Here is a 14,289-nt window from a genome sequence, read left to right as displayed (position 1 = left end):
TTTCGTCATGATTACCATAGATATGAGAAGCCACTGAACAGAACCCCTGGTTCTTCAGCAGGTCCTGAGGGATTCCCTCCTCTTCCTGGGACAAAAAGATTAACTTAACAAGCCGTAGCTGTTAAACAAGTTACCTCAGGATTTGTCTGCCCTATCCTAAAACTGCATTAAGGAAAGCGTTCGTGTAATGGTTCACGTTTCCTGTGAGAAGTCATTCCCTGGCTAGAAGGCTACCTGATGTACCTATTAGAGTAGCACAGTAAGAAAGAATTTTATGTCACAAGCCACGCTATGCATTCACACATTTACGCACGTATCCATATACACAAAAATATTCCTTGCAATCCACACTGACATTCCCGAGTGTGGGTAGCGAGAAATGAGTTTGGATGGCAAAAGACTTGCCTGAAAATGTAAACACATTTGTTCCTGGTCTGGACAGTGAGAATTTGGGAAGTGAGGAAACATGTAACACTGGAACAAAGCTCCACGAAACCAAGTCCTTCCCCACTGGGATCCACTTGGATACGTTTCAATCTTTTCTACGCTATCTTTGAGAATTGTTGATTGAGACCCAGTAATTGATTTCATAACCCAACTTGTTTACATGACAATAAGGAGTTACTGTTAATTTTTTATGTATGATAATGACAAAATAGTTATTTTTACAGAGTCCATATGTTCTAGAGATAAATGTTGAGATGTTTACTGATGAAATGATAGGATGTCTAGGATTTGTTTCAAAATAATCAGGGGAAGAGAAGGGAGGGAAGGGAAAATCAAGACAGGCCACGGGCTGATAACTATGGAAACTGGTGATGGAGCTACAAATTCACTACGTGAGTCTCTTTACTTTTCTGTATGTTTGAAAATTTCCACGATTAATAAGTTTTAAAAAGTTGGTTGGAAAGGAGAGTCTACTGTTCAGTGCCTCAAAAGAGAAAGTTGTGGGTGGCTCCATCCTAGACCACTACTTCTGCTTTGGGAGTCAAAATTCTTCTTCCCTTTGAAGCCGTCACCCTTGTGTCCGAAGAATTTGGCTGTGGGTGATTCACAGGAGAGTCCTGTGTGTCCGTGCCTGTGCCCGATTAGGCAGCACCAGCCCTGGGAGTCCCGGGCTGTTCCGAGAGCCAGCCCCCCGCAGAGGCCCTGACGGCTCAGGCACTGCTGTGCAGGAGGACTGCTAAGTGCCTTCTACTCTCCATCCTCCCCTTCTTCCTTTGAGTAATGAGACTCCCCTGCCCACCGCAAATCAAGAGTTTTGATGGGTGCATGGCCACCCGGTTAGGGACCACATTTCTCAGCTTCCCTTGCAGCTGGGTGTGGACATGTCTTGGTTTTGGGCAGTGATGGAACAGTGTGTTTAAAAATAAAATTGCTTGTCCTCCACGCTCACACTTTCTCCCTTCCTGCAGACAGGAACATGGATATGGAGTGACTCCACGTTGACCATGCTGAAAAGTACAATATCGAAGGGAAAGAAGGAGCCACAGGTGGAAGGGACGTGAGTCCCTGAGCTGTCTCTGCCAGCTTTGAGCAGCCTGAGCGCTAACTACAAAAAAAATAAACTCCCATCTTATTTCAGCCACTGGATTTCTCAGTCTCTCTCTCTCTTTCTTTTAGCAGCTCAGCCTGCAACTACCCAGTATGGCTGCTTTGGGTCATTCTGGATGGGGGAGAGAGCCAGTAGGGGAACTCGGGCTGCTCTGGCTTAGTGTCCTGAAACTTCTGTGCCATTTGCTTTTGTTTACAATCCGAAGAATTGTAAACAGCCCCACCCAAAGAAGAACACCATTCCCGATGTTCACAAGCTTCCAGAAAGGCTCCATGGCACACGGAACACCTTATGAGACCAAACACACAGTGAGTTCAGAGGAACCTCTGCTGTGTCATGCGGCCACCCTGCCCCCTTTAAAGCTAATTTTCTTGGGGACCGATCTTTGTGTGCCAGGCATTGGTTAAGTCCTTTCAATGCCCAATTTCTCTAACATCTCACTTATGACGTACATACAATAATTTGCTTGTTCTACAGCTGGGGAATCTGAGGCATGTCAGTGGCCCAAGGTCATAAAGCAGATCTGACTCCTTAACTCTATCTTTTAGCCCCTGTGCTGCTTCCCCTGCCTTTTTTTTTTTTTTTTTCTCTTTTATTTATTTTCCCCCTCATTCTTCACCAGGATGATTCCTACTTACTACTCTACTTTCAGTTTAAGTCATTTCCTCAGGGAAGCCTCGCTCTACCCCGGGCCAAGGCTCACAAGCTGGGGTGCTTGGTGGGTAATGGGAGATGCAGGCTGGTGACAACCATGGTCAAATGGTGCACTCACACCCTGTGTAAAGGGGGCACCCAACACCCTGCTTCAGCTGACTCCTGACCAGTATAAACATAGGCCCTGGATAGCCAGATCCCCCAGTTTTTCAAGAGAAGCCAGAAAGCTAGGTTCATACGAAATCCTCGGAAAGTTAAGCATTGGTAACTAATTAAATATGTCTGGGGGCTGCATCCCATCTGTGGGTTTGAGACCGCCCACCATGATAGGCTGCCCTGGCATCCTCAACACTCTGCCTTTTAGCCTCTTGGCACTTGTGATTCCTGTTCAGTGTCTGCCTCGGATGGGAGCCTGGGCCCACCATGGTCACTGCTGAGTCCCAGCACTGCCCGGCCCAGGGCCCGGCACATAATAAAACCTGTCGACTTAACAAACAAAGGATGTCTGAATCCCAGCTGTGCCAGGGGACGGTGTGGACCCCTCACCCTGGAGGACTTCATAAAGAAAGACTCACCTTGTGAGCCATTTAAGATGGCCCTGTCGCTTCACAGAAGATGGCTTATGTCATCACTTCCTGGCTGCCCGGTTTCTCAGCGGGCTTTGGGGCATTGAGATTGTGAGGGGGGCTGTGGAAATGTGCTCTAAAAGCACTGCACCAACAGTAGGCACGGGGGTGGGCGTGGGACAGAGAGGATGTGGGTAAACCATGTAGCCTGGCACAGTGCCTGGCACGGTCACTGCTCAAGAAACGCAAGCTGCCGTCAGGATTTTGGGAGGAAGACCTCTCATGTTTAAGAACCCAGGCCCTTCACTCTCTCTGGGCCCTGGGCAAGTCCCTTTACCTCTCTGGACCTCAGCTTCCTCATCTGTGAATCAGGGGTGATAACAGTATCTCCCTCACTGGGCTTTTGGGAAGAAGAAATGCAAGGTTGTGCAAGGCTGCAAGCAGTCAGACAGTCGGCCCCCCATGAATGGCCACTTTTGCTATTACTACAGGGTAGCACGCATGCGACTATTCAGTCCGTGGTCACTGAGTGCCTGCTGCACACCAGACGCTGGCCTAGGTGCTGAGGACACAGCGGCAAACAACAAATACGTACACATACACGTCAGGTGGTGGTAGGGGCTATCGAGAAAATTAAAGCGGGGAAAGTGGGTGGAATAAGCTCAGGGCCGAGTTGGGGAGGGGAGTTTGCAATTTTGGATAATGAGGCCTCACTGACAGGTGACATCTGACTAAAGGCATATACAAGGGGAGGGAGCCATGTGGGGAGGAGGGAGTGTTCCAGCAAGAGGGCACCGTCAGTGCAAAGGCCCTGAGGCTGGATGCCTGATGAGCACACTCAGGGAACAGCAGAGGTCTGTGTGCCTGGAGCAGAGAGAGCAAGGGGGGACAAGAGCAGAGAGGCTGACAGAGAGGCCATGCAGGGCCTCAGGGGCCACCGTAAGGAATTGGGCCTTTACCCAGAGTGAGCTGAGGGGTTTGAGCAGAGCAGTGACATGATCGGATCCCTCTGACGACCTTACTGAGAAGAGACCACAGGGAAGCAAGTGTTGATGCAAAGGAGACCAGCGAGGAGGCTACCGGATAGGCCAGGAGGGGCTATGGAAGGGGGAGAAGTAGTGTAGCCTGCCTACTGGAGATGGAGCTGACAGATTGGATGTGGGTGTGAGAGAAAGAGGAGTGAGGCTGATGCTGAGGCCTCTGATCCCACAAATAAGTGATGGGCTTGTCCTCTGCTGACACAGGAGAACCCTGGGAGGCATGGGGATAGGAAACTAGGAGCTTGCTCTTAAATCAGATTTTTTTTTTTTTTTTGCGGTACATGGGCCCCTCACCGCTGTGGCCTCTCCAGCTGCGGAGGACAGGCTCCGGACGCGCAGGCTCAGCGGCCATGGCTCACGGGCCCAGCCGCTCCGCGGCATGTGGGATCTTCCCGGACCGGGGCACGAACCCGTGTCCCCTGCATCGGCAGGCGGACTCTCAACTACTGCGCCACCAGGGAAGCCCGGAGCTTGCTCTTAGACATGTTAAGTTTCAAGGTCGAGTGGAGACGCCGGGCAAGCAGTTAGTTATCAGCCTCAAGTCTGGGCACAAACAGGTTTTGGAGTCAGAAAAATCTGGATTCAGATCCCAGTCTGCCACCTACTGTATGGCCTTCTGTGAGTATCTATACCTCTCTGAACCTTGCATTTCTCATCTGTCAAGTGGGGATAAAAACAGTGCCTACATTCCACGGGGTGGGTGAAGAACTGTGAGGTCATGCACGTAAATGGCTCATTAGCACAGAGTCAGGGTTCAGTCATCTCATTCAACTAACCAACTAATCAGCATTTACTGACCACCTACTACGTGCCAGCTCTGATCTGTGCATATGAGATAAGCAAGTGAGCAAAACAGTCAGAGGCCCTCGTTCACGGACCTCACATCCTAATGGGAAATCTACACACAAGCTACTGTGGTAGTCTAAGGCGGGGCATGAATTTTGGAGTCAGGGAAGCTGAGAGCAGGGCTTTACCGATCCAACTGAACTCAAAGAGCAAGTGCAAAGGCCTAGAAGGGTGAGGACAGCCAGCTGTCACAGTGGCCTCTGGAGGTCACGGCCTCCCAAGTCAGGCCAGCTTGCCTGGGCCACATAACTCATTCAATCCTTAAAACTTTTACATGATGTAGGATGATTACTGTTCCCATTTTTCAGATGGGGAAACTGAGTCACCCAGCGGTTAAGTAACAGGGTGAGGTTACACAGCTGGTAAGTGGCAGTGCCGGGAGTTGAAGCCAGGCCTTCCGATTCAAGAACCTGTGTTAACTCCCGTGATACACTGCCTTCTCTATTCCACGCATGACATGCCATTCTGCTAAACCCACTGAGAGCCAATCACCGACCACAGCATTCCTTCACACGGGGCTCAGATGTGGCCTTAGTACTTCTTAGCCCAATGCTTCAAACAGCCATTACCAACTAAGTTGTCATGTGACTTGAAACCAATCTGCTACCCTTGGTTTGGCAACAGTCTGAGCCTGAGCTACCGAGAGCTTAGGGTTAAGATTTTTATCCAGACTGTGAGTCTTTGTTTTTTAACAGGAGATGTTAAACCACTCACGTTTATTGTGATTACTGATGTGGAATTATTCCTGCCATATAATTTTCTGTTTGTTTTGTTTCTTTTATTATGCTTTTGTATGCTCCCCACCGCAACATCCTGTTTCTGTCCTATATTTTAATGGTCTGGAAACCTTTCATTCTGTTTTAATTCTTCTGGAAAGTATCCTTACATTTCGAACATGAGTTTAAACTTATCTTTCCTATCAACATCTTGAGTGAGTAAATATGCCTTTTGTCCTCCCAAGGTGATGGCACGGAGAGCCTCGGACACCTTCCCCAGAAAGAACCCAGGCTGTGGGACCCACTAGACCCCTGGTGTGTAAGTGACAATTCTGATTCTCTTGGGGCCGATGAGTGTCCTGGCCTAACTGACTGGGCTCAGGGAGGCATTCTGGTGGTTCCTAAGGCCTCTGCCAGACCACAGAACTGCAGCACCCTTGAGAAGCTCTCTCCCTTACCTTCAGCCTCTGGACAATTTCCCTTATGTCCTCCACAGAACCTTCAGAGGCCTTTAGGAAGATGTGGTCCCCTCGCCCGTAGAAGATTTTGAGCGTCGAGGAGTCTGGGGTCCAGCCGATGACATCCCCGCAGTAGCAGTTGAACACCACCTCCTTGGTGCGTAGATCCAGGAGCACCACAAACTCGTTGGAAATTCCCAAAATGCAGTCGATTTCTACCCCCTGGGCGAAGTCCTCAGCCGCCACCCTCCAGGCGATGGCCCCAGCGCTGTGCTGCTCAGCGCCTGCCCGGGCTTTTGTCTTCTCCTTCTTCTTGGAGGTCAGGGAGATGAGGTTGAACTTGCCGGTGGAGTCAATGGGTGTGCTGGAGACACAGTTTTCAGCCAGGTCCTTGAGGTACTCCTGGCGGGTCCTGGTGGCCATGGTGTGGAACTTGTCGGACTTGTGCGCGGCATTCTCAGCATTAATCACCTTGGCCAGCAAGAAGTCTCTGAAGACATCAGATTTGCGGAATGTGGTTCCACTGGGGATGGGGGGTCCGAAAGGAGGAGCGTCTTTGGATCGGGTCACAGCCATACTGAGGAGGGAGAAATTATTTAGATGGTAGAAAGACAGGCACTTGAGAGTTCCTTTAGAAAGACAATACATGACCAGAAGGAGGAGTTTCCTTTCTAAGAACGGAAGTCTACGTCTAACTAGTAAGTTGTCAGCCGACTAGACTGGAAACTGGAGAAAGTCTTAGGGCACATGCATGCATTTTTACTTCCTATACAACAGATGTTAGAACATCCACTGATATTCAAAGGATAATTTTCCTAGCATTGTTCAACTTCAGTTTATCTTGTTTTACATACATACAGGCTTGCGGTAAATTATAGTTTGGCAAAAATTCACCCCTTCCTCTCTACATTTGTGGGCAGGTACATCCCCACCCCACTGAGCCTGAGCCTGGTCATGTGACTTGATGTGGACAATGGCTTTCGAGCAAAGGCACAAATGTGTGTGTGGGCCAGGCCTGCCTCCTATGCACCTGCCCTCGCCGTGACGTGAACATGCCCCTACTGGTCCAGGAGGGTGAGGACACCTGGAGCAAACCTGCAGCCAGGGCCAGCCAGACCTCAGCTGACCTGCAGGTGTGTGAGCCAAGAAGAAATGATAATGTTTGTGAGCCACTGAGCTTTGGGGTGGCTTGTTAAGCAGCAGTATTGTAGGAACACCTGAGTGACATGGAACGTTCCGTGAGTTACTCCTTTCACACACTTGTGTAAGACCAACACACTGTGTAAATCATCTCTACAAAGGCTGTTCTGAAAACTCATTGTATGGGGAAGTCAGGATGGGGCTCTTCCTACTTCAGTTTTGACTGAGATGCTATTATGATCGAAATCAGATAGCAACTGGGTGAGAAAGTAAAAAGGAAATGATCTAAAACCTGTTCCCCCAAATAACCTTCTCACCCACTATGCAAATTAGAGAGGGAAGATCTCATTGGGAGGAAAATCTTTGGAGAAAGTGGCCCCATGAATAGGGGCTGTCCCTAGGTGACCCTTATATTTGGGAGGAGACTTGGGTCTGCTCCTGCCTGGGAGATCTAGAAGGTGGGCAGGGAGCCCCCGCAGAGCCCAGAGAGCACGCAGCCAGCTGTGACCAGAGCCCCAGTGACATTTCCCTGTCTCCCGTTTTCTCCTTGTGCTCCAACCCTGGACAGGTCAGAAACTGGCAGTGAGCAGGCCTGGGGGAGGGGAAGTGCAAGGCGGAGAAACAGAGGACAGGGAAGCAGGCTCCCCATCCACCGAGGTTCCCAGGCAGAGGCAATCCTGAGCTGGGAGGCAGGAGATTTGCTGATAAGTCAAGTTTAGACTTGATGAACCTCGTTTGTGACATTCGAGACTCAGTGGCTGAGTTAGACAAGTTAGGCGATTTCTAGTACTAGGCAGAAAAGCTATAGCACCTGCCAGAGTGAACACCCAGGGTGCAGGGGAAGACAACTCTCAAGGAAAGACATTTAAAGGGGCTCCAGAGACACCATGAGTTGTGCTGTTTACATAATGACGATTAAAAAACAGTATGAGGTGCTGGAAACGAGGTTTTTCTTAGAGAGTACTGCATTCACCTTCTATAAAAATGTCAGCTTGTGATTACGGTGTTGGGAGAGATTTCATACCATAAGACAATTTTTAAAATAATGAGATTCTTGATTAAAACCTGTTTTGTGAAACCCAATCACAATGAAAGGCTTGTTCAGGTTTCGACTCCCAAGCCCCCACCCAACTTGACAAGACGACAGGGTGACATTCATGCATTTGTTTGACCAGCGCTTCTGGGACGCGCCCCCTCTTGGGCCCTGGGGATTTAGTGTTCTGGGAAGGCCGCTGTGAGGAAGAGAAATTACACTGGGATCTGCAGCTGAGTAGGAGACAGAGCAAGAGCTAAGGGAAGGGCCGTGCAGGCAGTGGGCACAGGAGGAACAAGGCCCGACAGGAAAGAGCACGCGCAGGGCGAGGTGAGGCCGGGGTGCCCGGAGCCCAGGCAGTGAAGGGTGGAAGGCTGATGAGGTCACCAGGGACCAGGCCAGGCAGGGCCCTGATGGCGAGTTAGCGCTTTTCATCCTGAAACAAGCAACCATTTTACCATCTGGGCTGGCTATTCACCACCTGTGCCCCCAGACGCAGTCTCTGCCATTTTCTGCCCTGGAAGGTGGGTTTCTACAGGCTGTGCGACCTTCACTGGGTTCCCCTGGCCAGGCTACGGGAAGGTGAGAGGAGAGAGGGTAGAGTATTTATTTCTCTTCACTGCCTCCCTGCTGGGCTCGGACGGCAGCAGTGGCTGTAGTCCTGGGCCCTTTACTCAACAGCCACAGCTTCTGCTGTGCAGCCCCTCTCCCAAAGCCATAGTTCTCCCTAGTTTCCAGAAACTTCTCCCATCCCCTTCTGACCTCATCCCTGGGGGTGGGGTAATGGCTCCCTGCTGTTGCTGGTCCCTGGATGTCTCATTTTCCTGTATTGGTTCCCTTAACATACCCACACCTATTAGTCTGTTCATTAATCCCTCAGTTAAAACCCAGAGTGGGGGGCACCTGCTTCTTGCGGGTCCCTGATGAATGCAGGTGCCAGGCTGACAATCTGTAAGGATCACCGTGGCCGCCCCATGAAGAAAGGGATGGGCGGGACCAGAGAATGTGCAGGAGACCATGGAGGGAGCTACTGCAGACTCAGGTGGGTCAGGCCAGACCCCTTGCTCTCCACCTCCACGGTTCACTGGGCAGTGAAACCTTCTCTACATCCCGGGAATGTGTGTGGGCGGGTGCCACCCACCTGGGCTCAGCTGATGCCCCAGAGCCAGCACAGGTGTTCAATACCGATTAAAGTAATGATTTAAACTTGAACAGACAGACCAAGAAGAAACAGATTCCTACCAATGGGTAGGTTTGACAGAAAAAGGCATTTCCCGGTGGAGAGGTTCTTCAAAGGCCACACAAACCAGGCAGCTTTTCCTCTGTGGGAAATCCTGTGGGCGTGGCCTTGCCTCCAGGCAGGTGGATGGATAAGACAACCTCGCCAGTCTCTCTACTCTAATTAAAGCCGTGTTCAGACTGTGCTTTACAGATGTGAATGGCTCTGCAACTTCATTCAGGACGTGGCTGCTTAGAGTGACAGATTTGGGCTCTTCCCATAGTCCTGATTCATGATTTTAAGAATTATGAAACTGCAAGCTGCCGAAGGTTTCTGGACAATCAGAACAGCTGGTCCCTCACTTCCCCAGCAGGAGGGATGGGGTTTCCCCAGCCCACAGGCTGCAGGGATGCTGGTGCGCTATGCAGAAAGTACGCACTTGAAGCGAGCGGGAAAGGGCGGCACCTCCTTATGCAGCCAGGAGATGGTGCGACCACCAGGTCACCTGGTCGCTGTAGCTCAGTATTTCTAGAACACTCACAATTATTTATTCAACAACTATCTTCTCAGGGCCTACAATGTTTGGGCCAGGCATGTGTCTAGTTGGCAAAGGCGTCTTTGCGGTCCTCTACATGGCAAGCGCCGGGCCAGCATAGATGTATGAAGGTGAGTATGACGTGGGGTTACCCTCGAAGGAGGCGAGAGTCACATCAACAGTTTGTTCCTACAGGGTGATGAATGCTGAGACAGAAACGTGTTTGGAGACACCGGGGCGGGGGGGACAGGGGAAGGTCAGTCCAGAGAGCAGCTGCGTGTGGGGAAGGAGAGGAGGGGAAGAAAGGGGTTGCAGGAGGGGCAGCTTTGGTTGTATCTCTAACATTTTCTTTCTTCAGAAATAAAGGGAGAGCTGAAGCAAATATGGCAAAATGTTAACATCTGTTAGATCTGGTGGTAGGCACATGGGTGTCTGTTATATTATCCTCTGTACTTTTCAGAATGTTTAAAACATTACATAATAAAAATATTTCAAATTAAACTGCGAAAAAAAAACAAGAAAGCTTCGAGCGTCAGAAAAAAGAGATCATTCTGGAAACCACGTGAAGGCCGGCCTGGAAAGGCAGGAGGTCAGCCGCAGGCTCCTGCGATAAACCAGGTAGGAGAGGGGAGCTCACAGTTAGGAGAAAGGGGAGAAAGGCCCACCCAGCAGCCCCCTGCTTCTGATGTGCTACAGGAGGGCTGTGTCCTTCTGTGTCTGTGTGTATGTGTGTGTGAGCTCGAGAACAACTCCATCTTTGCTCACCAGGGCTACCTTTGAGCTGCTGAGGAACATCGACAGCATCTACGTAACCTCAGGCCCACATGGAGCCTGGAGGTGCAGGGCCTCGTAGCTGCTGCTCCGTCCCGGGAACAAATGGGTGGGGGTGAGGGAGAGGGGCTGCAGGCCTGGACCTGGGCCATGTGAAGGCCCTGCCATGCGGTGTACTGGCTCCCAGCGGCCACTGGGCAACACATCTAGCCTGGTGGTCAAACAGCACGTCCTGCATATTGGAATCCACCTCCCTTCTCTCACACATTTGGCCAAGAAGAAACTGGTAGATTCTGGCAATTCCACTGAGACCACCCAGTGTACCTACGCACATACCCTTTGGCCCAGTAACTCCATGCTCGGGACTTTATCTATCCCAGCTGTGTACTTGGACGCGTGTGCGATGACAGTCTAAACTAGGTTATGGAGACTTCCCTGGCAGTCCAGTGGTTAGGACTCAGTGCTTTCACTGCTGAGGGCCCGGGTTCAATCCCTGGTCAGGGAACTAAGATCCCACAAGCAGCACAGCATGGCCAAAACACAAAAACAAAAAACAAAAAACCCCCACAAAACTAGGTTATGCACTGCAGGGGGGGAGTGTAACAGCAGGCAACAGGAAACAACCCAAACGCCCACTGATAAGGGATGGGGGGAGGTTCTCAGGCATCCACGTGATGGACTAATATGCAGTCATAAAGAAGGAAGAGGCACTTTAAGGACTGGTGTGCAAAGTTCTCAAAGGCTGTTGAGTGAAGAAATACAGGATGCAGAACAGTGTGTGGGGTACGGAACCATGTGTGTTAAAAGGTGGAAAAGGAATACTTGTAAGCATTTGCCTGTATGGCCCGAAGGCATCAGGATACGTTGAGAAATAGCTAATAGTAGTTGCCTCTGTGACAGGCAACAGGGTGGTTGGGGGTCAGAGGTGAGAGGCCAGAGAGCTTTCCATTTGTCCTTTGGGGGCCAGCCACGCCCCCAGGTGAGAACTGGTGCTTTGGGAGGACGCTGAATGGGTCTGAGGCTTGTGTCACTTCTTGATCTGTGAACTAAGAGAAGCCTCAGCTCTGCCTCCCGAGGGGGGCCCCTGCCTGCCCTGTCTCCATCCTTCCATATTCCGATTTTCCTGTGCCTCTCAGCCCATGCGCCCTGTGCCCAGGCACAGCTGGTGGTCTTACTCTAGGATGGGCACGTGAGCCCAAGCAGGTCAATGAGCCTCAGTCCTGGGGCTTCTTTTCCTGGGAAAGGAAAGCTGTCTTTTTGCTGGATTTGAAGCTGGGAAGATGTTAAGCTTGGAGCTGCCAGCAAACGAAGTGACAGACAGGGAAGTGGAGCACATCCGGCTAGGCCTGAACGTGTCAACGTACATAACTGCCTTTTTGAGGCGGGTTTTCTGTCACTTGCAAGCAAAAGATTCCAGGCAAATACAAATCCCTGATGGTTTGCTTATCGAAACTGGGGTGACATGCCCCTTTCTGGTTAAGAATCACTCTCTCAGAAGGTGTGGGAAGGTGTGAACAGAGCTCCCCTACTGAAGCACAAACAAGAAACGCAGGAGGCAGCCCACCTGGGCCAGCTGTCCCCCCGCTCTCTCTCTGCCGCACGCTGCCTGGATGCTGGAAACCAGCTTCTGTGGTCTCCGGTGCATGCAGGGTAGGGTGCAGGCGCGTACCTGTAGCAGACGCTATCGGTGCAGGGCTTGTGGACTCGGACAATGATGAAGACGTGCTGAAAGTGGGAGCGGATGTTCTTGGGGGTGAAAGGCAGCGCCCCGGGCTCCTGGAAGATGATTGTCACGATGTCGTTTCCTATGTGCCTCTTCCTTAGTAGCTGGTAAACGGCGGGGAGAGGAAAACGTCATGGTCGGCTCAAGGCTCACGATCCGCCCTGTCACCTCCCCCTCGCTCACTCTGCTCCAGCCACACTGGCCTCCTGCTGCCCCTCAAACACTCCAGAGACATTTCCTCCTCAAGGCCCCTGCCCTGACTCTTCCCGCTGCCTGGAACGTTCTTCCCCCAGATCCCCACATGGCTCACTCCCGCCCTCCCTCCTTTCAGGTCTTGGCTGAAATGTCACCCTCCCACAAGGCCTTCGCTGACTGTCTTATCCATGATGTCACCCCCTCTGCTTTTCTGCCTTTATTACTTAACACTCGTTGACACTTAGCGTACAGCGGCTTCCCCTCTTCCTTTTGTTTCTTGTCTGTCTTTTCCCACTACCATGTCAGCTCCGTGAGAACAAGGGTTTTGTCTGCTTTGTTTGCTGCCCCCTGCTGTATCCTCAGTGCCTAGAGCAGAGCCTGGCACACAGCGGCTGCTCAAGAAACATCTCTTGGAGAAGAGCATGGGCTGGCGGCTTTCGACTTGCTCAAGGCCATGCTCACAGACGATGGCAGAGTCAGACCCGAGACCACTGGCAGGGCCCATCCCTGCTGCCGCCCCTTCTCGGACACCTGAGTTGAGAAGGCTGGGGTAGCAGCTTCAGACCAGCCCACAGGAGCCCTGTCCTTTCTCCCCTGCCTGTCACGGTCTCTGAGAAAAACTCTGTCATCTTTGTAGGCAATGATGTACTCACGACATTTTACTTGTTTGCTGAAATTACATTGTTCTTATTTGTACAAGTTTAGTCTTCATGTAACTGTTAGGAATCCCCATTGGCCATGTGAGGTCCGCAGATGGGAGACACATGTAGCTCTACATGAGGTGGCCCGTGGTGTGAAATCCAGTCACACAGAGTGGCACAACTCACACTGTTGAACTCTTAGCTCTTTATGTGTGTTTTACACTGGATTAAATTAAACTGCTAGATAAAGTACCCATTTACTGTGGCCAGCCCTGTACTAGGCATTTTACATCCACATCTGAAAGCTGCAACCTCGTTTCATCTTTTTTTTTAAATTTTTATTTATTTATTTATTTTGGGGCTGCATTGGGTCTTCTTTGCTGCATGCGGGCTCTAGGGTGTGCGGGCTCAGTAGTTGTGGCTCACCGGCTCTCGAGCGCAGGCTAAATTGTTGCGGTGCACGGGCTTAGCTGCTCCACGGCACGTGGGATCCTCCCGGACCAGGGATAGAACCCGTGTCCCCTGCATTGGCAGGCGGATTCTTAACAACCGGGCCACCAGGGAAGTCCTCGTTTCATCTTTACAACAAGGCTGTGAGTCATTAACTCATCCTACCTCCTTTTACCGATGAGAAAAGTTAGGTTCCCGGGGGTTAAACGTCTTGCCCTAAGTCACACAGTCATGGAGGGAAACAGCCAGGATTTGAACCCGCTTCTGCTGGACCCCACAACCCAAGCTTTGCCCACCATGCCTCCCAGACGTCCAGGAGTAGGTTTCTGTCTGCTTCCTGTGCGCCTCCCATGTCGGGCCCTGACTCAAGCCCCAGTTTCATGCATGAGTACAGGGTCCTTTCCCAATGACCCTGAGACATGGGTGCTACCATTCCGCCCATTTTACAGAGGAGGGATCTGAGGCTCAGGGAGGTGAGATTACACAGCTAGGAAGTGGCAGAGAAAGAACTCCAACCCAGGCCTAATGACAGCAATGCTCGTACAGCTGCTATTAGGTGAACCTTCTGAAATCACCGATATTTGACCATTTTCGGCCAGTAAAATCTACAACATCACCTGTACCAATGGAAAAAAATATATACACTAAACCATAAGTCTGTGGGGTTTCTGTTCATTAGAAACTGCTCCCGGACTGAGCATGCATGGCGTGTCCAGGTGAGGAGGCTCCTGGTGGTGGGCGTCAGCT

At 51.0% G+C, this 14,289-nt stretch overlaps 1 protein-coding gene across 6 annotated transcripts in view; it reads right to left on the bottom strand.

Annotated features, from left to right (window-relative positions):
• Nucleotides 1–14,289, bottom strand: part of SIPA1L3 (signal induced proliferation associated 1 like 3) — a 236,791-nt gene that overhangs the window by 64,778 nt on the left and 157,724 nt on the right. For all 6 annotated transcript variants that reach the window (XM_029235191.1, XM_029235212.1, XM_029235204.1 and 3 more), the window contains exons 8-9: nt 12,203–12,360; nt 5,836–6,412 (exon numbers count right to left, since the gene is read on the bottom strand). In XM_029235191.1, coding sequence (XP_029091024.1) covers nt 5,836–6,412; nt 12,203–12,360 — 735 coding nt within the window. The remainder of the gene's footprint in view (nt 1–5,835; nt 6,413–12,202; nt 12,361–14,289) is intronic.

The sequence above is a fragment of the Monodon monoceros genome, unplaced genomic scaffold (assembly GCF_005190385.1).
Source record: "Monodon monoceros isolate NGI ecotype Baffin Bay Population unplaced genomic scaffold, NGI_Narwhal_1 Super_Scaffold_10, whole genome shotgun sequence".
NCBI classification, from domain to species: Eukaryota; Metazoa; Chordata; class Mammalia; order Artiodactyla; family Monodontidae; genus Monodon; species Monodon monoceros.
The sequence above is the reverse complement of the archived record's forward strand: the minus strand, read 5'-3'. Positions and strand labels throughout refer to the sequence as shown.